This window comes from Chiloscyllium plagiosum, unplaced genomic scaffold (assembly GCF_037043375.1).
Source record: "Chiloscyllium plagiosum isolate Xiang-an unplaced genomic scaffold, Cpla_swu_hap1 HiC_scaffold_19, whole genome shotgun sequence".
Lineage (NCBI taxonomy): Eukaryota > Metazoa > Chordata > Chondrichthyes > Orectolobiformes > Hemiscylliidae > Chiloscyllium > Chiloscyllium plagiosum.
Genome location: NW_028270157.1, coordinates 66,676,158 through 66,703,984, shown reverse-complemented (window position 1 = coordinate 66,703,984; position 27,827 = coordinate 66,676,158). Strand labels below are relative to the sequence as shown.

At 41.9% G+C, this 27,827-nt stretch overlaps 1 protein-coding gene across 2 annotated transcripts in view; it reads left to right on the top strand.

Moving 5' to 3' along the window:
- The window catches only part of LOC122559476 (UPF0606 protein KIAA1549), a 243,007-nt gene that overhangs the window by 125,712 nt on the left and 89,468 nt on the right, over positions 1–27,827 (top strand). For both annotated transcript variants that reach the window (XM_087997506.1, XM_043708965.2), the window contains exons 5-6: positions 2,460–2,590; positions 25,288–25,474. In XM_087997506.1, coding sequence (XP_087853632.1) covers positions 2,460–2,590; positions 25,288–25,474 — 318 coding nt within the window. The remainder of the gene's footprint in view (positions 1–2,459; positions 2,591–25,287; positions 25,475–27,827) is intronic.

Sequence of the window (27,827 nt, the reverse complement as noted above, 5' to 3'; positions counted from 1 at the left end):
CCATTCCTTCATTCAGATTGTTAATTGTTGTGGTCCAAACACAGACCCATGCAGAACTCCAGTAGTCACCGGCACCACCCTGAAAGAGACCTCTTTACCCCTATTCTCTGCATTCTGCCAGTCAGCCAATCCACGTAATACCTTGCCCCTAACACCTTGGGCTCTCCTGTTAGCAGCCTCCTGTGTAGCACCTTGTCAAAGGCTTCCTAGAAATCCAAACAGATCATTTCCACTGGCTCTTCTTTGTCTAATGTACTCTTTACCTCCTCAAAAAATTCAAACTCATTTCATGGGCATGACCTACCCTTGACGAAGCCGTGCTGACTCAGGCCTATTTTACCATGCTCTTCCAAGTACTCCGCAATCTTTTCCTGAATAATGGATCTGAAATCTTGCAAATTACCAAAGTTAGGCTAACCGGCCTATTGTGTCCTGTCTTCTGCCTCCCTCCGTTCTTAAACAGGGGTGTTACGTTAGCCATTTTCCCATCCTCTGGCTCCCTACCTGACTCTAGTGATTACTGAAAGATCACCGCCAGTGCCTCCTTTTATTCTCTCAGCGATCTCCTTCCGAGCTCACGGCTGCAGTTCATCTGGTCTGGATAATTTATCCATATTCAGATCTTTCAGCTTACCAAGGACCTTCTCCATGATGATGGCCACTTACCTCTGTCCCCGACTCTCTTGAAGTTCTAGTGTGCTCCTGGTGTCTTCCACTGTGAAATACTTATTCAGTTCCTTTGCCGTTTCTTTGTTCCTCATTATTACTTGTCCACCTCATTTTCCAGTGATCCAATGTCCACACTTGCCTCTTTCTTACCTTTTCAATATCTAAAAGAAATTGCAATCTCCTTTTATATTACTAGCTAGCTTACTCTCGTATTTCTTCATCTTCTTCGACCCCCCCCAACTAATTGCTTTTTTAATTATCATGATTGCTTAAGCCATAATTGCAAGACGAGGTGCAAACTAGTGTTAGATACTGATTATTTAACACAATAATTAAGTAAAATGGGTGGTTAGTAGAGTTTAAAAACTTTTCATATGATAACAGATCTAACTGAACGAATGATTTCCTGTTGAAAGATGTTCTGAAATGCCCACTTGCCAGTTTGCTGTTGACTTTTGTGGAATCATCTGAAAAAAAATGTTTAAATTAAACAGATTTTAATTGATAAGTTTGATATCACTCACATTGAACCAGAGGGTATGGCCTCTCTCTTGCAAACCTGGTGATTTTGTACTGTATCCTTCTCTGTACTTTTTTTTTCTAAGCTTTCTTTTATTTGTTCCTAACTCTTTGTTTTCCTCTTGGCTGATTAATAATTTAACACAGCGTTTGTAGTGAGGAAAGCTGCATTTGGGGTTGGATTGTCGGAAAACTGTAGCTATGACTTATATTCTGCTTCTTTCCTCAATAAGCCATAACGTCTTCTACTTTATCTTTGAACTTTTCCCGAATCCATCACCTCCCTTATCTCCTTCATTTTAAACCACCATTCGATCCTTGCATCTTTCACATTGCACTTAACTGTCAGAGCCATCTGTTTATTTGCTGAAGCGCTTCATTACTACCTGAACGACATTTCTTTCTCTTTCTTAAAAAACATTCTCGAAAATAACTGTCGATCAATATTTTCAGAGGACATTGAGTAATTTGTGGGGTGATACCATTGGAGAGTGTGCAAAAGAGGTCTATTAGAATGCTACCAAGAATGACAGACTTAAGTTAATCTGGGGAGACTGTAAAGTGGTGGCATGGTGGTGTGACGCAGGCCAGGTAATCCAGAGATTGATGCAAATCCAGCAGGCAATTACTTACTTTTTAAAAATCTGTTATTGATGTATTAGAATTGTAATGAAAGTCTCATTGATTAAAATCAATAATCATTAAAGTCCTTCTGGTTTATTAGAGAAAAGAAACCTGTTTTCACCTGATCTGACCTACAAGTGACTCCAGACCTCAGCAACATGGTTGACCCTTAACTGCCTCCTAACTATCTAGTAAGCCCATCGAGGATAGTTAGAGGTGTGGAAGATGTGTTGCTTTGTGAGTGGTGTCTATAATCTGTGAAAGAATAGGGAGTAAATTTATGCTTCTTAGAGTAGAGAAGTCAAGAGGAGATTTAGCTGAGCTGTTATGAATTATGAATGGTTTTAATAAAGTGTTTCCTGAGCCAGGAAGGCCAGCAAGCAGAGGTAAGATAATTAGCCAGAGAGCTAGGGGAGATGAGAAACTTTTTTTAATACTGTGATGCATTAAGCATTGGAGTTTGGAATGCACTGCGTTGAAAGACGGTAGAAACAAACTCAATCAGGGAGTGGGCCTTGTAAATACAGGCAGGATCGTGCAATCTGGTGACATTTCAAAATACCATTTACCAAAATACAATTATTCTTTCAGTTATTATAAGCCAGTGACATGAAATTTCTTGTCTAATCCCTTTCCCTCCTCTTCAGTTCTTCAGTTTGTCCCTCGTTATGTTGATGTGAGATTTTGCAACTTCACTCAGAGAATTGAGAAAGGATTGACTATGGCATTTGCAGAAGTTCACAGAAGACGACAAGAAAGAGAAGGCTTCACAGTCCAGGTGAGGTTGAGCTTGACTTGTCCATGAAATAACATTCTTCAATTGAAATGTTCTTCTGCTTGTTTCAGTGGCTGAAGATTCTAATAAATATCTCAAAATGAGCTTGAATTCAGCTCAATTCTATTTAAAAGAACTTGATTTGCCCAAAATAGTGGGCAACTACATCTCCATACTGAAAAATGAATGCCACTTCCCGCTCCAAAACTGATTAAATCTAGATTGATCTCTCAGTTTAGTACCAAGGAAGTAATACAGCACGGACAATTATCCTCTTGGTCTCTCAAATTTAGATATGATGCTAATTCAAAAAGCAGAGAAAATTTTCCTGTCTTCGCAGTAACTAATATTTATCTTTCGACCAACATCATTAAAGCAGTTTGTTCTGGTCAAGGGTCAGAGCTTACTGGAACTGACAAATGAACGACACTGGTCATTTGTTAGTTTTGCCCTTTCCATGATATTTTTTGTATAGTAAGTTACAGCAAGTTAGAGATTAAAACATTGCAGCATTTTTTACAGGGCATCTGAAGCCTGGACAAGCGGCTATGTGTCCCGCTAAATAATTAGACTGAATCTGCTTTGATAGACAGCTTAGAGTTTGAACCAGGAATTATAAGGAACCTAAGAATAAGAGCAGGAATAGGCCATTCAGCCCGTGAGCCTGCTCTGCATTTTAATATGATCATGACTGATCTCATCTTGGCCTCAACTTCACATTCCTTCCCACTCCCCGTGACCCTTTAACCTGTTACAAATGAAATTTATTCAGTGTCCTGGCGTTCACTGTGCTGCCACGTAGTGAATTCCACAGATTGATAATCATTGAGAGAAGTAATTCCTCCTCATTCTCTCTCTCAAATCTGCTACCCCTTATCCTAAAACTGATCAAGATTGCCCTAAACATCTGCTCTACATCTACTTTGTCAATCCCTTCTAAAATCTTATATACTTCAGTTTAAATCTTCTCCCATTCTACCAGAGAGTCAAGGCCTGTACTGCTCAATCTTTCTTCATAAGACAAGCCTTTCACCTGTGAAATCAATCTAATGAACCCTCTTTGAACTGCCTCAATGCAATTGCATCCTTCCTGGAGTAAGGGGACCAGATCTGTATGCAGTACTCCATATGCAATGTCACCAATGCCTTGTACAGTTGCAGCAACACATCCCTACTTTTATATTACATTTCATAGAATAGAATCCCTACAGTGTGGAAACAGGCCCTTCGGCCAAACAAGTCCACACCAACCCTCCAAAACGTAACCCACTCAGACCCATTCCCCTACATTTACCTCTGACTAATGCATCTAACCCAAACATCTCTGAACACTGTGGACTGTTCAGCATGGCCAATTTACCTAACCTGCACATCTTTGGATTGTGGAAGGAAACCTGAGCATCTGGAGGAAACCCATGCTGATACAGGGAGAATGTGCAAACTCCACACAGACAGTTGCCTGATGCTGGAATCGAATCTGGGTCCCTGGCCCTGTGTGGCAGCAGTGCTAACCACCAAGCCACCATGCTCATTTTTAAAGCAGTAACTGCCAAAATTCAATTTCTCCTCCTTATTACCTGGTGTACCTGCATACTAGTTTTTTTTAAAATTCATGCACAACATGACCCAGATCTCTCTGCATCAAAACATTTTGACGTTTCTCTCCATTTAGGCAATATGTTCCTTCTATGTTCTTTTGACTAAAATAGAGACCATTGCACGTATTTACATTAAACTCTATCTGCCAAGTTTTGGCTCATTCACCTAACTTATCCATATCTATTTATATATTTCTTATTTCCTAATGCAACTCATTTTCATTTCTATTTTAGTGTAATCTGTGAACTTGGCTATAATACATTCTATCTCTGCATCCAAGTCATTATTAAAACATTTAAATAGTTGGGACCCAAGGACTGAGCCCTGTAACACCCGACTAGTTACAGCTTGCCAACCAGAATAAGATCCATTGATCCTAACTATGCTTTCTGTTAGTTAGCCAATCCTCTATCTTAGCTATTATTTTAACTCTGAAACTGTGTGATCTGACCTAGTGTATAAATCTTTGTGCAACACCTTATCAAATGCTTCTGGAAGTTCAGATATACCATAGCTGCAGCACACCCATCATCCACTTTGCTTATTGCATCTTGACAGAGCTGTAGCAAATTAGTCAAACATGATCTCCCCTTCATAAAATCATGCTGACTCTGGTGGATTATGTTTTGACACTTCACATGTCCCATTTACTGCTTCCTTAATGATAGATTCCAACAATTTCCCAATGATGGGCATTAAGCTAATTGGTCTATAGTTTCCTACTTTTGGCTCCCTTCCCTTTTTAAATAATTGCATTGCATTAGCATTTTTCCAATCCACTGGAACCTTCCCAGAATCCAGGGAATGTTGAAATATTAGAACAAATGCATGCACTGACCCAGATGCCACTTCCTTAAGACCTTAGGATGCAGGCCATCACACCTTGAGGACTTGTCTATCTTTAATCCCAATAGCTTGTTCAATAATTTTTCTCTCTTGATGGTGATTGTTTTAATTCTTCTTCTGAAAACACAGCATTACTGGTTACTATTGGGCTGGTTTCACTTATCTCCACTGTGAAAACTGAGGTAAAATTTGTATTTAGTGTCTCTGCCATTCTTATGTTCCTCATTATTAACTCCCCAGTGTTGTCCTCTAAGGGACCATCATTCACTCTAGCTGCTTTCTTCCTTGAAATATACTTCTAGAAGCTTTTGCTATCCAATTTTGATACTTTGCATTGGTTTTCTTTTACAATTAACCTTTGTTCTTTTTACTACTTTTTTTAGTAACCCTTTTTACTTTTTAAAAGTTTCCCAATCCTCCAACCTGCCACTGACTTTTGCAATATGGTATGCCTTAGTTTTTGCTTTATGTTGTCTTCAACATCATTGCTTAGCAATGGACACTTTTGCTTCTCTGGAATATATTTTAACTGCGAAGAATTGAATATGTTCTTAAATGTCTGCACTGTTCATCAATTACCTTTTAATCTTTCTGCGCACTCCATAGAAACAGACCTGTTCTCATGCCTATGTAACACGAGAACACTCCAGAACACTGTTGTGAGACTCGGGATTTTTGTCCTCAAACTGAATTTGAAATTCCAGAATGCTATGATCACTATTCAATAGTGAATACTTTACTATGAGGTGGTTCATTAATACCATCTCATTAAACAATACTCCTTTATTCCTGGTGAGGGGCTTTTGCCCGAAACGTCGATTTTACTGCTCCTCGGATGCTGCCTGAACTGCTGTGCTCTTCGAGCACCACTAATCCAGAATCTGGCTTCCAGCATCTGCAGTCATTGTTTTTACCTAACTCCAAAATAGTCTACTTCCTGACTGGTTCCCCAATGTACTGCTCCAAGAAATAATTTCTACGGCATTCTATGAACTCTTCCTCAAGGCTATACTTGCCAATTTGTTTCATCTAGTCTGCATGCATGTTAAAATCACAGAGGATTAATGTCATACCTTTCTTATAAGCCCCCAGTATTTCCTGGTTTATAGTGTGTCCTAGTATAGATGTACTGTTAGGGTATCTCTAGATTGCTCACATAAGAGGCTTCTTTCCCTTGTTGTTTCTTCCTTCTACTTCCTTCTACTCAGCTTCTTTCTTATCTGTGATCAGCTAACTCAGGTCAGAAAGCATCTAGTTGGAAAACCCTTGATCTTTATGCTCGGTCAAGACAGTGAAGGGAGATTTTCCTGCATTTTGGTAGAAACTGTTTGTTCTACTTGTGCTGGAAGTGTTTGATGAGGACCATGTAGAGACCCCGTTACTCAATCTAACCCTGTACTGTACCTGGCCTGAGGGCTGTTTGAATGTAATACTTTTACTTGTGGCCCACAGTGCATAAAAAATATTCAGTTTTGAATTGATGTTCCAAGTCATATTTAGTATATTGGTTCATTTTACAGAATTAATAGTGTGTTTCCTAAATATAATAATGGAACTTTGCATCCATAAAGACACATCTAAAGATACTGTCATAGAAGGATGCATCTGCAACAGGTAGATTGGAAAGCATTAGGTCAAAGACATTTTTCATTCTTAGTTCCCTCGCCACTTACCTTGGACGCAGTCTACCAGCTATGTTCTGAAGGGCTGTGCCTGCTCAGTCAGTAATGGTGATTCCAAACCATTCTTGGTGATGGATATCCTACAGCCAGAGTACATTCTACACCCTTGCTGGCCTCAGTGCTTCCTCTAGATGGTGTTCAGTGTGGAGGAGTATTAGTTCGTTATCTGAGGTTGGTGTTGGATGGAGGGTTGTGGAGAAATAGAGAATGATCAGCAGGAGGTTTGCTTGGTTGACCAAATGCTGTTAGATTTAATCAGGTCTGGAGCTGGTTTTGAAGACTTGCTGGGCAACATCTTTCTAACTATATACCATTGTGCTGCCACCTCTGGTGAGTCTGTTCTGCCTGTGACTCATCCACAGATTGTTTGGAATGTTGCCTGTAAGGTATTATTTCAGAGTCTGACTATTTCAGGCTGTTGCTTAACTTGTATGTGACAATTCTTTCCTCTATTGGTGGAAACCCCAAGCAGTTGGTAAGGAGGACGATAGGGCTGTTTGCCGTTATGTTTCTGGTGCCTCCATCAATGCCAGTTGATCCTCCTGGTTTCATTCCTTTCTTTAGACTTTAAAACGTTTTGGTGCAACTGAATAGCTGGTCCATTTTAGAGAACAGTTAAGAATCAATCACATTACAGTGCTTCTGGAGATTCCATTTAGGCTAGGCTAGGTAAGGATAGCAGATTTCCTTCCCTAAAAGGAATTTGTGAACCAGGTGGGTTCTTACAGCAGTTGACAGTTGCTGTATGGTCACCATCACGCTGGCTTTTAATTCGAGATTTTATTGATTTTAAATTTCATAGGCTGCCTTGATAGAATTCAAATCTGCCTCCCCAGAATATTAGCCTCTGGATCTGGATTATTGGTCCAGTGCAATTAGCACTACTCCATTACTCCTCCTTGTCTGGCTTGTGACATTTGAGGTTCGGGTCACCATGGTCATCGTGATAATAGAAAACTTTTTATCCCCATGATTGAAGCAGTTCAATAACATTGCATCTTATTAATTAAGTGAAGAAATACTGTACACACCTAAACTATGCTCTGGCTAATTCACCTTATTCTGAAATTGGAAGCACTAAATCTGAACTACAATCTTTCCTGACATTCCACTACAAGACATTTGAATTGTTTTTAATATTTTCCTTCATGGGTTCAAACATAATGGTGAGGAGAAATGCCACCAATCGTGTCATGCATATTGTCATGCTGTCATCTGTACCTGCTGACCCCCAATGCAGATTTACTTGACAAAGATTGAAGAACAGCTACTTCTGGAAACTCATGTTGACCTATGAGCCAAGCAAAGAGCTTGACCATTCTGTCTCAAGAAGACGTGAAGCCAATTTCCACTGTAAGGATGGTATTCGTAGTAGGATTCAAGATCTCCACAGTACTAAGTTTTTATGTCTCTCTGTTCTAAAAGATTAGCATAAAGATGTCTGCAATATCAGAAACGTGCTTGATACGTTGTTCATCTTGACCAGCACTTTCGTTGTCTTCCTCATTGAAGAGGTAAAGTCTATGTAAAGTCTAGCAATTCCTAAACAGTTGGATTTCCTGAAGCACAGGAGTTAATAATGGAACTATGTGGCTACCTAGACAATAAGTTCTTCTTCCTTTGGCACTAGCTCTCTCCTCTTTAGCATCAAAACACTTGAACCACACTGTCTGTTTAAACTCGGGTCCTTCAACCTTCAGTTTTAGTTGATCTGACACTTAAAGGAGGTGATTGCCTAGTGGTATTATTGCTCGACTATTAATCCAGAAACCCAGAGTAATGTTCTGGGTACCTGGGTTCGAATCCGCCATGGCAGATGGTGGAATTTGAATTTTAAAAAAAGTATATCTGGAATTAAGAGTCGACTGATGACCATGAAACCATTGTCAATTGTCCTTGTGGAGATGAAGTCCCACCTCCACATTGAGAATAACCTCCACAGTATTGTGTGACCCTATCACCGTGCTGAATAGGACAGACTTCGAACTGATCTAGAAACTCGGGAATGGGCATCCATGAGGATCTGTGGGCCATCAACAGCAACAGAATCTGCAACCTCATGGCCTGGCATATCCCTCACTCAACCATTACCACCAAGCTAGGGGATCAACCCTGGTTCAATGGAGAGTATTAGGCATACCGAAAAATGAGGTGTCAACCTGGTGAAGCTACCAAACAGGACTACTTGTATGCCAAACGGCATAAACAGCAATTGGTAGACAGAGCTAAGCGATCCCACAACCAATCAGATCTAAGCTCTGCAGTGCTTCCACATCCAGTCACGAATGGTGGTGCACAATTAAACAACTCATTGGAGGAAGCGGCTTCACAAATATCCCCTCCTCAATGATGGAGGAGCTCAGCACATCAGATGCATTCATAACAAGCTTCAGTCAGAAATGTCGAATGGGTGATCCATCTCTGGCTCCTCCAGTGGTCCCCAGCATCACAGATACCGGTCTCCAGTCAATTCGATTCACTCCACATGATATCAAGAAACTGCTGGAGGCACTGGATACTACAAAGGCAATGAGCCCTGATAACATTCCAGCTATAGTACTGAAGATGTGTGCCCCAGAAGCTGCTGCTGCTCCCCTAGCCAAGCTGTTCCAATACAGTTACAACATTGGCATCTACCTGACAATGTGGAAAACTGCCCAGGTATATCCTGTACACAAAAAGCAGGACAAATCCAACCCGATCAATTACCGCCCGATCAATCTCCTCTTGATCATCAGTAAAGTGATGGAAGGGGTCATCAACAGTGCTATCAAGCAGCATCTGCTCAGCAACAACCTGCTCAGAGACGCCTAGTTTGGGTTTTGCCAGTGTCACTCAGCTCCTGATCTCATTACAGCCTTGGTTCAAACATGGGCAAAAGAGCTGAATTTCAGAGGTGATGTGAGAGTGACAGCCCTTGACATCAACTCCACATTTGACCATGTATGGCATCAAGGGGCCCCGGCAAAACTGGAATCAATGGGTATCAGGGGGCAAACACTCCACTGGTTAGAGTCATACCTGGCACAAAGGAAGATGGTGGTGGTTGTGGAGGGTCAGTCATCTCAGCTCCAGGACATCTCTGCAGGAGTACCTCAGGATAGTGTCTTAGGCTCAACAATCTTTAGCTGCTTCATCAATGACCTTCCCTTTGTCATAAAGTCAGAAGTGAAGATATTAGCTGATGAGTGCACAGTGTTCACCACCATTCGTGATTCCTCAGATACTGAAGCAGTCTGTGCTCAAACGCAACGAGATCTGGGCAATATCCAGGCTTAGGCCGACAAGCGGCAAGTAACATTGGTGCCAGACAATAGCCCTCGCCAATAAATGACACTCTAACTACCGCCCCATTACATTCAACAGTATTACCATCACTGAATCCCCCACTGTGAACATCCTCGGGGTTACCATTGACCAGAAACTCGTGTACTCACCACATAAACACAGTGGCTACAAGAGCAGGTCAGAAACTAGGGATACTGCAGTGGGTAACTCACCTCCTGACACACCAAAGTCTATCCACCATCTACAAAGCACAAGTCAGGAGTGTGATGGAATATTCCCCACTTGCCTGGATGGGTGTAGCTCCAACAACACTCAAGAAGCTTGACACCATAAAGCAATCCACTTGATTAGCACCACATCTACAAATATTCAATCCCTCCACCACTGGCACTCAGTAGCAGCAGTGTGTACTCTCTACAAGATGCACGCAGAAATTCAGCAAAGATCCTTAGACAGCACCTTCCAAAACCATGACCACTTCCATCTAGCAGGCCAAGGGCAGCAGTACTTCGGAACACCATTGTGAAACTTGAAAGGGTTCAGAAAAGATTTACAAGAATGTTGCCAGGCTTGGAGGATCTGAGCTACAGGGAGAGGCCGAACAGGCTGGGGCTGTTTTCCCTGGAGCGTCAGAGGCTGAGGGGTGACCTTATAGAGCTTTACAAAATTATGAGGGGCATGAATAGGATAAATAGGCATAGTCTTTTCCCTGGGGTCAGAGAGTCCAGAACAAGAGACCATAGGTTTAGGGTGAGAGGTGAAAGATATAAAAGAGACCGAAGGGGCAACGTTTTCAAGCAGAGGTTGATACGTGTATGGAATGAGCTGCCAGAGGAAGTGGTGGAGGCTGGTACAATTGCAACATTTAAGAGGCATTTGGATGGGTATATGAATAGGAAAGGTTTGGAGGGATATGGGCCGGGTGCTGACAGGTGGGACTATATTGGGTTGGGATATCTGGTCGGCATGGACGGGCTAGGACCGAAGGGTCTGTTTCCATGCTGTACATCTCTATGACTCTATGACCTGCAAGTTCCCCTTCAAGCCACTCACCACCCTGACTTGGAAATATACCGCCATTCCTTCGCAGTCATTGGGTCAAAATCCTGGAATTCCCTCCCTACCAGCATTGTGGGTCAACCCACAGCAAGTGGGCTGCAGTAATTCAACAAGATAGCTCACCACCACCTTCTCAAGGGCAAATAGGGATAGGACATCAATGCTGGCCAGCTAGCAACACCCAAGTCCCACAAAATATTATGTAAGACACTGGCCTTCTTGAGTAAACTGATCAGCTGCTGTTCTGTCGCAATGATGAAACTATTGATCCTAAGAAAATCAAACAGCTGTGCATTGCAGCTAAGTATCATGGTTGTGTTTAATATCATCGAGGAGAAAGTGAGGTCTGCAGATGCTGGAGATCAAAGTTGAAACTTTATTGCTGGAACAGCACAGCAGGTCAGGCAGCATCCAGGGAACAGGAGATTCGACATTTCGGGCACAGGCCCTTCTTCAGGAATGAGCAGAGAGTGTTCAGCAGGAGAAGATAAAAGGTAGGGAGGAGGGACTTGGAGGAGGGGCGTTGGAAATGTGATAGGTGGAAAGAGGTCAAGGTGAGGGTGATAGGTCGGAGTAGGATGGAGGCGGAGAGGTCAAGAAGAAGACTGCAGGTCAGGAAGGCGGTGCCGGGCTGGAGGGATTCGGCTGAGACAAGGTGGGGGGAGGGGGGATGAAGAAACTGGTGAAGTCCAAGTTCATCCCCTGTGGTTGGAGGGTTCCCAGTCGGAAGATAAGACGCTCCTCCTCCGACCGTCGCGTTGTTGTGGTTTGGCGGTGGATGAGTCCAATGACCTGCATATCCTCGGTGGAGTGGGAGGGGGAGTTGAAATGCTGTGCTACAGGGTGGTTGGGTTGGTTCTTCCGGGTGGCCCAGAGGTGCTCTCTGAATCGCTCCGCAAGTAGGCGGCCTGTCTCCCCAATATAGAGGAGGCCACACCGGCTGCAGCAGATGCATTAGATGATGTGGGTGGAGGTGCAGGTGAATCTGTGGCGGATATGGAAGTTTCCTTTGGGGCCTTGGAGAGAAGTGAGGGGGGGAGGTGTGGGCGCAAGTGTTGCACCTCCTGCGGTTGCAAGGGAAGGTGCTGGGAGTGGAGGTTGGGTCGGTGGGGGGTGTGGATCTGACAAGGGAGTCGCGGAGGGAGTGGTCTCTACAGAAAGCTGATAGGGGAGGGGAGGGAAATATATCCTTGGTGCTGGGGTCTGTTTGGAGGTGGCGGAAGTGACGGCGGATGATGCGCTGTACATGGAGATTGGTGGGGTGGTAGGTGAGGACCAGTGGGGTTCTGTCCGGGTGGCGGTTGGAGGGGCGGGGCTCAAGGGCGGAGGAGCGGGAAGTGGAGGAGATGCGGTGGAGGGCGCCGTCGACCACGTCGGGGGGGAAATTGCGGTCCTTGAAGAAGGAGGCCATCTGTGTTGTACATATTTTGAACTGGTCCTCCTGGGAGCAGATGCGGCGGAGACAAAGGAATTGGGAGAATGGGATGGCGTTTTTACAGGGGGCAGGATGGGAGGAGGTGTAGTCCAGGTAGCTGTGGGAGTCGGTTGGTTTGTAGTAGATGTCCGTGTTGATTCGGTCGCCTGAGATAGAAACAGAAAGGTCTAGGAAGGGGAGGGAGGAGTCCGAGACTGTCCAGGTGAATTTGAGGTCGGGGTGGAAGGTGTTAGTGTAGTGGATGAACTGTTCAACCTCCTCGTGGGAGCACGAGGTAGCGCCGATACAGTCATCCAGGTGAATTTGAGGTTGGGGTGGAAGGTGTTAGTGTAGTGGATGAACTGTTCAACCTCCTCGTGGGAGCACGATCCAGGTGAATTTGAGGTCGGGGTGGAAGGTGTTAGTGTAGTGGCCTCTGGGCCACCCGGACGAACCAACCCAACCACCCTGTAGCACAGCATTTCAACTCCCCCTCCCACTCCACCGAGGATATGCAGGTCATTGGACTCATCCACCGCCAAACCACAACAACGCGACGGTCGGAGGAGGAGCGTCTTATCTTCCGACTGGGAACCCTCCAACCACAGGGGATGAACTTGGACTTCACCAGTTTCTTCATCCCCCCTCCCCCCACCTTGTCTCAGCCGAATCCCTCCAGCCCGGCACCGCCTTCCTGACCTGCAGTCTTCTTCTTGACCTCTCCGCCTCCACCCTACTCCGACCTATCACCCTCACCTTGACCTCTTTCCACCTATCACATTTCCAACGCCCCTCCTCCAAGTCCCTCCTCCCTACCTTTTATCTTCTCCTGCTGAACACTCTCTGCTCATTCCTGAAGAAGGGCCTGTGCCCGAAACGTCGAATCTCTTGTTCCCTGGATGCTGCCTGACCTGCTGTGCTGTTCCAGCAATAAAGTTTCAACTGTGTTTAATATCAGCCTACTGATGTGCTTCAAGCCTGATTTTGGTTTTGTTTGGATTCTCTGTTTATGTAGCATAGTGTCACTCGTGGAAGAATGGAGAGGGAGACATGCCACATTTAAAAATAGAAGCTTCATCTTTGCTTGAGTTTCATCTATCTACACTCCCGTCATAGTGCTCCATTTAGGGATGCCTGGGGCAGAGAGGAAAAGCTTTCTTCCAGTTGCGACTGTTCTCTCTTTATCATAGGCCACCCCGCTACCCCCCAACTTTCCCATAGCACTATTCATTAATTCAGTCTAAAACAGGTTGATCTTGGACCTCAACATTTTCACTAAAATGCCTCCTTTCAGATCCTACTTCCAGTCTTTACTGATGTGTGTAATTATTGAATCATAAATGCTATACAAATGACAAACATGTGCCTTTGTCAGCCCTCTGATTAAAGGGATCAAAGTTTTCACGAAAAGCAAAGAGTATTACAAGTACTTGATTTGATTGAGAAATTTCCGGGCAGAACTAACATTTTCTAATTTATTACGTTGACTATTCTTGATTAAACTGGAATTCCAACAACATCAAAAGATGCATGATTAGAAGAGTGACTGGCTGCAGCAGTGTAAAGGAACTGAAGCAGTAATATTTGAAGCAATATTAGCTCAGCGAATGTCTCGGGCTGATTTTGTTAAAAGGTGGGAAATTATGATAGTTCTTTAATATTGCAAAGGGATGAAAATGCAGACAAACTTAGACCACTTCTGATACATTAGGAGTGTATAATGTGGAACATGATGGAGTGAGGGTTTGGATGGAAGAGCCTTTCATTATAAAAAAATAATTTCAGACATAATTCACATGTGTACCATCCTTGGTGTATAGCTTTGTATGCTAAGCAGTGAACTATTGTATCAAAAAGCTGTTCCTTTTTTCTAAAAACTATTCCTTTTCTCAAGGATATTGTGTCCTTGATTTGTTTCAGAGGGGTCATAAAATTCTCCCGGCTCTGAGGTGACTAGTTTGGTACAGAGATGAAAAAGGATTTTGAGAGGCCTTTTGTTATTATGTAAACAGATGAGACTTCAGGTCAAAGTGGTCATGTTTTAGAAGTGACCTGTATACTGAAAGGGGAGTGGTTAGCTGTCTAGCTGAGCAGTTGAGTCCAGAACTAGTTAGGAGTTCAAGGGTGTGGAAATAGGTTGCGAAACTCTTTCTTTCCTTCTGCCTTTCTAACTTCAACCTGTAAGCATTTGGATTGAAAGTTGGTTGGCTGATAGGAAACAAAGAGCAGTGATAAACGGCTCCATTTTGGAATGGCAGGCAGTGACCAGTGGGGTACCACAGGGATCAGTGCTGGGACCGCAGCTTTTTACAATATATGTTAATGATATAGAAGATGGTATTAGTAATAACATTAGCAAATTTGCTGATGCTACTAAGTTGGGTGGCAGGTTGAAATGTGAGGAGGATGTTAGGAGATTACAGGGTGACCTGGACAGGTTAGGTGAGTGGTCAGATGCATGGCAGATGCAGTTTAATGTGGATAAATGTATGGTTATCCACTTTGGTGGCAAGAACAGGAAGGCAGATTACTACCTAAATGGAATCAGTTTAGGTAAAGGGGCAGTACAAAGAGATCTGGGTGTTCTTGTACACCAGTCAATGAAGGTAAGCATGCAGGTACAGCAGGTAGTGAAGAAGGCTAATAGCATGCTGGCCTTCATAACAAGAGGGATTGAGTATAGAAGCAAAGAGGTTCTTCTGTAGCTGTACAGGGCCCTGGTGAGACCACACCTGGAGTACTGTGTGCAGTTCTGGTCTCCAAATTTGAGGAAAGACATTCTGGCTATTGAGGGAGTGCAGCGTAGGTTCACGAGGTCAGTTCCCAGAATGGCGGGACTACCTTATGCTGAAAGACTGGAGCGACTGGGCTTGTATACCCTCAAGTTTAGACAACTGAGAGGGGATCTGATTGAGACGTATAAGATTATTAAAGAATTGGACACTCTGGAGGCAGGAAACATGTTTCCGCTGATGGGCGAGTGCCGAACCAGAGGACACAGCTTAAAAATACGGGGTAGACCATTTAGGACAGAGATGAGGAGAAACTTCTTCACCCAGAGAGTGGTGGCTGTGTGGAATGCTCTGCCCCAGAGGGCAATGCGGGCCCAGTCTCTGGATTCATTTAAGAAAGAGTTGGGTAGAGCTCTCAAGGATAGTGGAATCAAGGGTTATGGAGATAAGGCAGGAACAGGATACTGATTAAGGATGATCAGCCATGATCATATTGAATGGTGGTGCAGGCTCGAAGGGCAGAATGGCCTACTCCTGCACCTATTGTCTATTGTTCGACTTTTACTGTTTTTTTTAGGGGGTTGTTTGCTTATTGGGACTGTAGTGTATATTTGGAATAGCGTAATTAGTTTGGATAGAGTTCTGTAAGGATTCTTTGTTCTTCATGCTTCATTGTGTAATTTTGTGAATAATCTTTTGTTTGTTATAAAACCTGGTAGTCAACCTAGCTAACTTACTCAGGGTAATTTTCACTGTACACTTAACCGAAACAAGTTACAAAGTTATGGTCTGGGTTCCCTGTTTAAGAATGTTTTGAGTGGCCTGGCGAAGTCCATAATAGATTGGGGGCTCTTTGTGGGATTTTATCAATGAGTGGTAGGTGCTAGTGTCTTTATTTCAGGTGTTGGTTTGTTTGGTTAGACAAAGATTGGGGTAGTAATGGCTCTTTCAGTCGCCAAAAGCTTTCTGGAAGTAGATGCCATGACTTCAAAAATTTTGCAAAAGGAGAATAAGACCAAATTGCAGGAATTAGCAGACCAGCTGGGGTTGGACCTGCCTGCTTCTGTGAGGAAGGGAGAGATAATTACAGCAGTAGCTCAGCATTTAAGCCATCAGAATCTATAGAGATGCAAGAATTCAATTGCAAATGAAGCAGCTTGAGTTAGAGGCGAGAGATAAGGAAAGGGCAGCAGAAATGAAACAGTTTGACTTACGATTAAAAACAGAAGAGAGGGAAAAGAAGACAGCAGCAGAGGAGAGGGAAAAGGAGAGAGCTTTTGAACTTCAGAAACTGACATTTAAAACAGAAAGAGCTTAAAAGGCTAGAGATGAAGGCTGAAGGTAGGCTTAGTGAAGAAGAGAGTGGTAGTCAGAAGCCTAGTGAGAAACTGTTTTAAGTATATTCAAGCATTGCCTTAATTTAATGAGAAGAATGTGGAAGCTTTTTTTTAATTTCATTTGAAAAGGTGACTAAACAAATGCAGTGACCACTGGCATTGAGAGTTTTATTGATCCAAACAAAACTTGTAGGTAGGGCTAATGAGGCATTCATATCACTATCAGAAGAGGTATCTGGCGAGTATGAGGAGGTGAAAAAAGCCATTTTAAGTGCATATGAGCTTGTACCAGAAGTCTATAGACAACGTTTCAGGAATCTGTGTAGGGACCCAGGTCAAACCTACATTGAGTTCGAAAGGATCAAACAGAGTAATTTTGATAGATGGATAAGAGCTTTAAAAATCGAGCAAATGTTTGCCCCTAGAGAGATATTTATTTTGGAGGTATTCAAAAATTCACTTCCTGAAATAGTGCAAACTCGTGGAAGAGCAGAGATTAAAACGGCAAGGTTAGCAGCTGAAGTGGCTGATGATTATGAGGTGTTCCATAAAACTCGGTTTGGCTTCCAGAATCAATTTCGGTCTGTAAGGGACAGAAAATGGAGCAAAGTGAAATCCTCACGTGGAAAGGGAAAGGTAGATCTCAGTGAAGATCATCAGGATAACTTACCAGAGGGTGAGAAAGAAACCCTTGAAGAGCAAAAAGAAGTTTAAAAGCTCCGGTGTTTTCATTGTAATAAAGTGGGCCACACAAAATCACGGTGTTGGTGGGCGAGGAGAAAGCCAGATGTAGGAAAATCAGATAAGTGTGGGAGTTTTGTTGGACTAGTAACAAAAAGCACAAGGGAAGTTAGACAACTGCCTCAGTGTACAAGATGATCAGAGGTTGATTAAGGAGGAAATGCCAGATCTGCTTAAAAAATATACATTCAAGGGTAAAGTTTATTCACGTAGGCCAGGAGTAGCAGGTAAAGAGGTTACAATATTAAGGGACACAGGATCCTCTCAGTCTGTAATGCTGAAGGATAAGGAGATATGTACTCCTGAGGGACTATCATCAGAAAAAAGTACTGGTAATTCATGGTGGGACAAAAAGTGCTCAATTATGTAAATTGAGGCTAGAGAGTCCAGAGAAGAGTGGAGAAATTGTGGTAGGAGTACTGGACAAACTCTCAGGTCCGGGAATACAATTTGTCCTTGCAAATTATAGAGCTGATTCATACTGCCTCTAATTGAAAAGCCAACAGGATACAAGCAACTGAAGAAATGAAGGATGTTTATCCAGGAATTTTCCCTGATTGTGTGATCAGAAGATCACAGAGGCACAAGTTGAAGCAGGGGAGATGAAAAGGCACAGATAAGGAAGCTGGCATAGCTCTTTCAGGGACCTTTTTTGATCGGTTAAACAGGACAGGGCAGGAGCATCTAGGTAAACATAAAAATATCTTTAGCTCTGGAGAAAGTGAGGACTGCAGATGCTGGAGATCAGAGCTGAAAAATGTGTTGCTGGAAAAGCGCAGCAGGTCAGGCAGCATCCAAGGAGCAGGAGAATCGACGTTTTGGGCATAAGCCCTTCTTCAGGAATGAGGAGGGTGTGCCAAGCAGGCTAAGATAAAAGGTAGGGAGGAGGGACTTGGGGGAGGGGTGTTGGGAATGCGATAGGTGGAGGGAGATTAAGGTGAGGGTGATAGGCCGGAGACCACCTCTCTGGCCTATCACCCTCACCTTAACCTCCTTCCACCTATCGCATTCCCAACGGCCCTCCCCCAAGTCCCTCCTCCCTACCTTTTATCTTAGCCTGCTTGGCATACCCTCCTCATTCCTGAAGAAGGGCTTATGCCCGAAACGTCGATTCTCCTGCTCCTTGGATGCTGCCTGACCTGCTATCTTTAGCTCTGCTATGCTTATTGAGTTACAGCAGAAAGATAAGAAGTTGTAACAATTGTATCAAAAGGCATATGCAGAGAAGGAAAGTGAATGTATTCCTGTCTGTTATTACTTAACAAATGATGTCTTAATGAGGAAATGGAGACCATTGCACATTCAAGCAGATGAAAAATGGGCAGAGATTCATAAAATTGTTTTGCCAGTAGGGTATAGAAAGGAGGTGCTGTGAGTGGCACATGAGCTACCACTTGGAGGTCATTTAGGGGTGAGGATAACACAGGCTAAAATACAAAGACATTTTTGCCGGTCTGTGCTACAGAAGGATGTAGTTGAATTTTGCAGATATATCGTACATGTCAGCTGATTGGAAAACCACAGGCAGTAATAAAACTTGCACCTTTAATCCCCATTCCAGCATTTGAGGAACCTTTCACAAGACTTTTGATTGATTGCGTAGGTCCCCACCTCAAAGAAAAAGTGTGAATAAGTGTTTATTAACAATAATGGATGTGTTGACTTTATTTCCAGAGGTAATCCCGTTACACAGCATCACAGCTAAAAAAAAAAGGTGGAGAAGAATTACTTATATTTTTTTACTAGATGCGGACTACCAATAGAGATCCAGTCGGCTCAAGGATCAGACTTCACATCCAAACTATTCAAGGAAGTTATGGATAACTTGAGAATAAAGCAGTTCAAATCTATTGCGTACCATCCAGAATCGCAGCGAACACTAGAGAGATGGCATCAAACATTAAAGACCATGTTGAGGGCTTGTGGTCAGGATTATCCAGATGATTGGGATAAAGGAGTTCCGTTTGTACTTTTTGCGATCAGAGATACACCAAATGAATTGACCAAATTGAGTCCATTTGAATTAATTTTTGGGCATGAAGTAAGAGGACAGTTAAAATTGGTTATGGAGAAATTGATAAGTCAGAATTCAGAGATCACCCATTTGGACTATGTGTCAAATTTTAGAGAACCATTCAATAGAGCTAGAGAGTTGGCTAGACAGCATTTGAAAGTATCACAGCATACATGAAACAGGAAGCGGATAAGAAATCACAAATTGGCAATTCTGCAATTGGGGATAAGTTATTGGTGTTACTTCAGTAACAGGTGAGCCTTTTAAAAGCAAGGTTTAGTGGACCGTATCAAATCAAGAGGAAACTGAGTGAGGTGAATTACTTGATAAGGACTCCAGATGGGAAGAAATCGGAGTATGTCATGTGGATATGTTGAAAAGGTATTTTGACAAGGAAGAAAAGCAAGAGGAGAAGGTGTTAATGAGTACAGCACAGAAGGAAGAACCAAGTTCAGAGGATTCTGAATTGGACATACCTCAAGTCAAATTGAACAATGAGGAAGTTGTGAAAAATTGGAATAAATTATTGAGTTAACTTCCACAAGAAAATAGAAATGACCTGAAAGAGTTACTACTAGCATATGGGGAGATATGCGGAAGTTAACTAGAAAGTGCTCACTTAATTGTGCATGATGTAGAGATAGGAGATGCTGTTCCAATTAAGCACCATCCTTATAGGCATAACCCTCTGAAGTTGGCACAGGTTCAGAAGTAGATAGAGCGTATGCTCCAAGATGGCATAATCGAAGTGAGTTACAGTGACTGGAGCTCACTGATAGTCATGGTTCCACAGCCAGATGGTACCCAACAGTTATGTGTGAACTATCACAAAGTCAATGCCGTTACAAAGACTGATTCATATCCATTTCCACTTTGGAGGACTTTGTCGAAAAAGTGGGACAAGCAACTTACATTTCTAAGTTGGACTTGCTCAGAGTCAGAGAGAGAGCAAAGGCAATTTTGGCATTAGTAATGCCAAATGAAGTATATCAGTTCAAAGTTATGCCATTTGGTATGAAAATGGCTCCAGCCACATTTCAGAGTCATAGAGATGTAGCATGAAAACAGACCCTTCGGTCCAACACATCCATGCCGACCAGCTATCCCAACTAATTTGCCAATATTTGGCCCATATCCCTCTAAAACCTTCCTATTCATATACCCAACCAGATGCCTTTTAAATTATGCAATTGTACCAGCCTCCACCACTTCCTCTGGTAGCTCATTCCATACACGCACCACCCTCTGTGTGAAAAAGTTGCCCCTTAGATCCCTTTTATATCTTTTCCCTCTCACCCTAAACCTATGCCCTTTAGTTCTGGGCTCCCCCATCCCAGGGAAAAGACTTTGTCTATTTATCCAATCCATGCCCCTCAAGTTTTATAAACCTCTATGAAGTCATTCCTCAACCTTCAGCACTCCAGGGAAAACAGCCCGAGTCTATTCAGCCTCTCCCTATAGCTCAAATCCTCCAACCCTGGCAACCCTTGTAAATCTTTTCTAAACCTTTTCAAGTTTCACAACATTTTTCTGATAGGAAGGAAACCAGAATTGCACGCAATATTCTAAAAGTGGCTTAACCAACGTCCTGTACAGCTGCAAAGTGACCTTCCAACTCTTATACTCAATGCTCTGAACAATAAAAGAAAGCACACCAAACGCTTTCTTCACTACCCTATCTACCTGCAGCTCTAATTTCAGGAAACTGTAAACCTGCACTCCAAGGTCTCTTTGTTCAGCAACACTCCCTAGGACCTTACCATTAAGTGTATAAATCCTGCTAAGATTTGCTTTCCCAAAATGCAGCATCTCTCATTTATCCAAATTAAACTCCATCTGCCACTCAGCTCATTTGCCCATCTGATCAAGAACCAGTTGTAATCTGAGGTAACCTCCTGCGCTGTCCACTACACCTCCAATTTTGGTGTCATCTGCAAACTTACTAACTATACCTCCTATGTTCATATCCAAATCATTTATATAAATGGTGAAAAGTAGTAGACCCAGCTCCAACCCTTGTGGCACTCCATTGGTCACAGATCTCCAGTCTGAAAAACAACCCTCCACCACCATCCTCTAACTTCTATCTTCAAGCCAGTTCTGTATCCAAATGGCTAGTTCTCCCTATATTCCATGAGATCTAACCAGTCTCCCATGGGGAACCTTGTCGAACGTCTTATTGAAGTCCATATTGATCATGTTCACCACTCTACCCTCATCAATCCTCTTTCTTACTTTTTCAAAAAACCCAATCAAGTGTGTGAGACATGATTTCCTACGCACAAAGCCACATTGCCTATCCCTAATTAGTCCTTGCTAGTCCAAATATGTGTAAATCCTGTCCCTCCGGATTCCCTCCAACAACTTGCCCACCACGGATGTCAGGCTCACTGGTCTACAGTTCCCTGGCTTGTGCTTGCCACCTTTCTTAAATAATGGTACCATGTTAGCCAACCTCCAGTCTCTGACACCTCATCTGTGACTATCAATATACAAATATCTTAGCCAGGGGCTCAGCAATCACTTTCCTCGCTTTCTGCAGAATTCTAGGGTACACCTGATCACGTCCAGGGTATTTATTCACCTTTATGCGTTTCAAGACATCCAGCACTTCCTCCTCTGTAGAATGGACGTTTTTCAAGATGTCACCATCTATTTCCTCACATTCCATAGGAGGCTGACTAATCAGGTCATTGCCGGGTTACGCAATTGTGTTGTTTACATTGATGACCTGGTGGTTTTTAGTCACTCATGGAAGGAACATTTACAGCATTTATCAGACTTATTCGATCGACTTTGAATGCAGTCTTAGTGATAAACTTTGCTAAATGGAGCCCAAGTCACCTACCTGGGCCATGTTTTAAACATGGACAAATGGCCCTGCAGGATGCAAAAAAGAAAGTATTTGGGGAATTTGCCACACCGTCGATAAAAAATAGCTGTACTACAGTTCCTGGGATTGAGTGGATTTTACCGAAATCCACTCACTGAATTATTAAAAAAGGGCAAGAAGTTTCAATGCACAGCAGATTGTCAAAAGGCATTTGATAGCCTAAAAACTGTGTTAACTACCGCCCTCGTATGAGCCACACTGGATTACATGAAGCCTCTCAAGGTGGCTATCAATCCCAGCGATGCGGGTGTTGGTGCTCCAACAGGAGGATGACGAGGGAACAGAAAGACCCATCGGATATTATTTTCAGGAAGTTGAACATTCATCAACAAAAATATTCAACCTGGGAGAAAGAGACTTGGTGTTGGCATTACAACATTTCAGTGTTTATATTACCAACAATGCATCTGAGATAATCATATACACTGATCGTAACCCATTGATATTTGTGCAAAACATTAAGGACAAAAATGCCCGACTGTTTAGCTGGACCTTGTTGTTGCATCCATTCAATTTGACAATTGTGCATTTGGCAGGTTGCGAAAACATGATTGCCGAGGCGTTATCAAGACTTGAATGAAATAAGGAGGCGCTTGGTGGCGGATGTGCCACCACCTGAATTTGCATGTGGTTATGCATGTTTGCATATTTATAGTTAGTATAGTGTATATGTGTGTTTAGACTATGAACCCGATTTTTGAAGGGTTTTAAAAATGAAGTGATCTTTTGATATTGATGTCTCATTTTGTTAAAGGAGGGAGGTGTCACAAAGCTGGTCTCTATTTTCTAAAAGTTATTCCTTTTCTCAAGGATACATGTCCTTGATTTGTTTCAGAGAGGTCATAAAACATTCCCGGCTCTGAGGTGACTAGTTTGGTACAGAGATGAGAAAGGATTTTGAGAAGCCTTTTGTTTATATGTAAACAGATGAGACTTCAGGCCAAAGTGGTCATTTTTTAGAAATAGCCTGTATAATGAAAGGGGAGTGGTCACCCCTCTAGCTGATTTAGTTCAGTTACAACTAGTTAGGAGTTCAGCTATGTGGAAACAGGTTGCAAAACTCTCTCTCTTCTTCTGCCTTTCTAACTTCAACCTGTAAGCATCTGTTCCATTTTTATTACTTTTAAGGGGGTTTGTTTGTGTATATTTGGAACGGCATAATTAAGTCTAGTTTGGATAGACTGAGTTCTGTAGGGGTTCTTTATTCTATTCTTTGTGTTTCATTGTGTAATTTTGTGAATAAATTTTTGTCTGTTTTAAAACCGGGTAGTCAACCTCGCTAACTTACTCAGGGTAATCTTCACTGTACACTTACTGAAACAAATTGCAAAGTTGTGGTCTGGGTTGCCTGTATAAGAATGTTTTGAGTGATCTGGCCTTGTCCATAACAATTGTAATGTTGCATGAAAGCTTTAGAGGTGCTTCACTGGAAGAGTAACTGTCTCCTATCTGGCACTGCATACTTGGTGCTAGTATTTGTTGAGAGCAACTGTTGCATAGCCTTACTATGTGCCTTTCCACAGATCTGTTATCATCATTTAAGCCACATCACCTATTGTTATGTAGAACATTTATCTACAAGACATTTGTATGTGGGAATAGTGATTTTATGTGCTAATTAGGAAACTATCTGTTCTTGAATTGCATCTCAAGGATACTAACTATAAATGTGCTGGTGTATTGTTTGCTATTCTCTGTTGAATAGCACTAGTGCTCAGCTGCAATTTCCTATTAATTTTAAATGGAAGTTATTTAATTATGGTACAGTACCTTTGATGCCATCAGGTATTCATTGTGTTCCATTATCAACCAGTCTGACATCTTGATAAGACAAGTAAACTTGACTACATCAGCCCAATTGACACTCCAATGTGTCAGTACTGCAATGCTAAAGATGGTTTTCTCTGAATGAGATGTTAAATTGAGACCCCATTTTAGTGTTTACATAAATTGGTAGCCGGGCAAAGATCTCAGGCCGGTGTTGGAAGAGCTTCTTGGAATTTTCCTGGCATCTGACCAACATATTTTCTTCATCTAATGTTACCAAAATGTGATTGATTGCTCAATAGTTCAGTAGTGCCTTTCTGTTACTGATTTAAGTGCTGACATCTCCTACAGAGCTTATTTCCGAATCACAGTCATCACCATCAACATAAATCCAACACCCGTCCAAGTATGAGTAAATTACAGAGGACAAGATATAAGGAAGAACTGTGAATGCGGGACATCCAAAACAAACAAAAACATAAATTGCGAGAGAAACTCAGCAGGTCTGGCAGTATTTTTGGAGAGGAAACAGAATGAACATTTTTAGTTTTGTGACTATTATTTCAGAACTCAGTTATAAGTGCAACTGCTGAGTAATGATAGTGCTTGCCTTGGTCATGTTAAAAGGTTAGGCTGATTTCAGGCAATGTATTTTACCTTAACTCACCTGCTTATACCTCATTTTAAACAGTGATTACATTAGTGATAAGATAAAAGATCCACTGTTAGTAATTAGGATAGCCAGTTAGGAAATAAGATTTCCCTTTTTAATAAATGGATTTGTTACTTTCTACCTTTAGTTACATCCTTTTTACATATAGTGGCATACATGCCCATAGTTAACGATGGGGATTTCTGTTGCATGTGAAGCACTTGGAACTGCATAACAACATAAGTATAATCACATTTCTCCATCTGTGTGAATGACCTTTAGACAGTTAATTTCTGAGTTGATGCCTGTATTCATATGACATGAATAATGACCTACTTCATTTGAGCAGAAGAGGAATGGGATCCCAAAGTCATTCCGTACTTTCAGAAGAGGAGAGGAGAAAGTCAAGTAGCTGAGGGGCATTAATGAAGTTCAAATAGGATTAAAATCTCAATTTTAAGCAACCTATTTGGATTAATTAATGTTTGATGTAATTTGAATCATAAAACAGCACAGAATAGTAAGAGGAAGATAGATACCCAGTAAGAAGTAGGATGAATAAAGAAGCTGTGGAACACTGTTCATCCAGGTAAGATTTAGAATTTCCTGGCAGTGTTGTAGCACTCCGATATTCATTTGAAATCCTGTTAATTTTCTCTCTTTTCATGTCACTCAGATTATAAATGTTACCCACGCAGCAGAGAATTTTGGAGGATTGCGGCAAGGTCCTGTAAATATAACCTTTGCTATCAACAGTAGAAGAGGCTTCCTGAATGGCTCAGATGTGAGCGACTTGCTGAGGATACTGAACCTGGTGGAGTTTAGTTTTTATCTGGGATTTCCTGTCCTAAAGACTGCTGAGCGTAAGTTATTTTATTTGTGTAAAGTTGTGACATTAATACTCAAATTTCTCAAATGGTTTAAATGATTAAGCTAGATCAGGCACCTGATTTATTTAGGCAAAAGTGAGGACTGCAGATGCTGGAAACCAGAGTTTAGATCAGAGTGCTGCTGGAAAAGCACAGCAGGTCAGGCAGCTTTTCTAGCAGCAGTGAAACTTTAGACTAATCTTTTTCTGGGTAAACAGAAGAAGCTGTTACATTTGATGTATTTGGGAATGTGTGGAAGTCAAATTGATTTGGGGAATCTTGATACGGAATGGGAGTACTTGGCACTGCCCCTTTTGGCGCCGATCATTTGGCCCCGCCATTTTGGTTCTAAATGTTTTGGCGCTTATTACTTTGGCGCTGAGCTGTTTTGGTGCCCATTCAGAATCAAAAAAGGTCTTGTAGAGCCTGTAAGTAATTCATTTTTAGTGCATTGTAAGAAATAAATCTAATTCTTTTTTATTCATTATTTTTAACCTATTCATTATAAAAACATATTTCTACATTTTGCTACCTTTATCAAACACATATTAGATAACCATCATGTGAAAGTTTTGGTTTGTCTCTCTTGCTTAGAATGTTTTCAGCCATTTCTGGTATGGGCTCTACAAGAAAATAGAAAGAAAATTGTATTACAGCTTTCCAATGTGAAGACAGAAGGGCTTAAGTATCATCAAGGCAGGAGATGACTATTAACAATTGTTAAATGAGAAAATGATTACAAAACAAGATTTGAATCTACAGCGGGTCATTGCTAGTTGAGAAAATTACATCGGGTCGTTAGTCATCCTCTCTTTAACCAAACAAGACTTTTTTTTATTATGAATTGACGCCAAAGTAATGAGCGCCAAAACAGTTTAGAGCCAAAATGGCAGAGCCAAATGATCGGCGCCAAAACGTACCCGACCCATTCTGATATGTGCCTGTGTTTAAGCAGGTTTTAATTTTTTCTCTTTACTTTCAACAAGATGAAAGTGTGAGTGCTTGCAGTTGGTGCACTTTTACCAGTGCTGCAACTGTTGTATTTTTTATCAGAAGACCAGCTTGATCCAGGGAAACACTCTCAATTTCAGGGGATAATCTGATTGGTGCAACTCTGGGTTCTTAGCAGAAGTCATAAGCAAGACTGAAGCATAGACATCACTGTGTGGGAGAGTGGAATGAAAGAATAGAGCCTCAAGGGGTCCATGCATATATGTTCCTCTTGTGATGTTCTGTAAATGATTCCCCCATCTTTACATTTATATCTTAATGCACGCATTATCTGGTCATATCATTTCCTAGGGTTTAATAGAAATGTTTTTTCTTATTTTGAATTGACTTTTATTGCTTTTCATTGGATGATGGAAGAATAAACACTCCATTGCAGTACAGGTCATTAAGTTTATTAACAGTAAAACGTAAACACAGAGACATTAGCATAGTAGATCTTATGTGATCATAGAACTTTTCAGTTCCTTCATATCCAGTGTAAAAATATGATGGGACACAACGCTAGTCTTCAATCAACATTGAGCCAGTCATTGTCTCAAACTTTTACAAGAGTTATTCATCGATCTTCCACTGAAACTTGGGCAGTTTGTCTCCATCTCAGCAAACCCATTACAAGTGATTGACTCAGAAGTAATCTTTTGTATATAGACTGAGATCTGTGGTCTGTATTTCCCTTATGGAATTCAGGGATGTTAAAGCCCAATGTAGTTGCTGCCAAATGACTTTCAAAGGGTATAAATGTCCTCTCCCTAAACAAACCTTTCTTAAGTTCTCCATTCCTGTTTGTTTCATTCAAAATTAGATACAGATAAAGGAAATTAAATAAGGGAATTTCACATGTAATGAGAACTGTCGCTCAGTCAGAGAGAGAGATGGCTAGTCTCCAGTTAACAGTTGACACTGTTCCAGTTGCAGTGTAATGATAACTGCAGGAAGTTGTCAGAAAGTACTTCTTATAAGTCAAACCAACAACTTTCCAGTTGTAAATATTGACATACAGTCAGTTCTGCTATAATGTGTCTTTGTTCAACGTGAATTGGCATTGACGCGATTGAAGAATTTAGACGGTTACTTGTAGAATGTGAACTTTCCTTACCTCTGTGATTCTGACCCATTAATTTAAATGGTGTGGCTATTGCATGATTTTCTTATAAAGCGAGATCACACGAGAACGGAACTATCGCATTATTTCTGTATCAACGTCATATATCAAGAAAAACAAATCATGGACAGAAAACTTCAGTTTGTCTTCATATTTTAAAATATGTGCATAGGATGTGGGCATTGCTGGCCATGCCAGCATTTATTGTTCCTGATGTTCCACAGGGCAATTAGG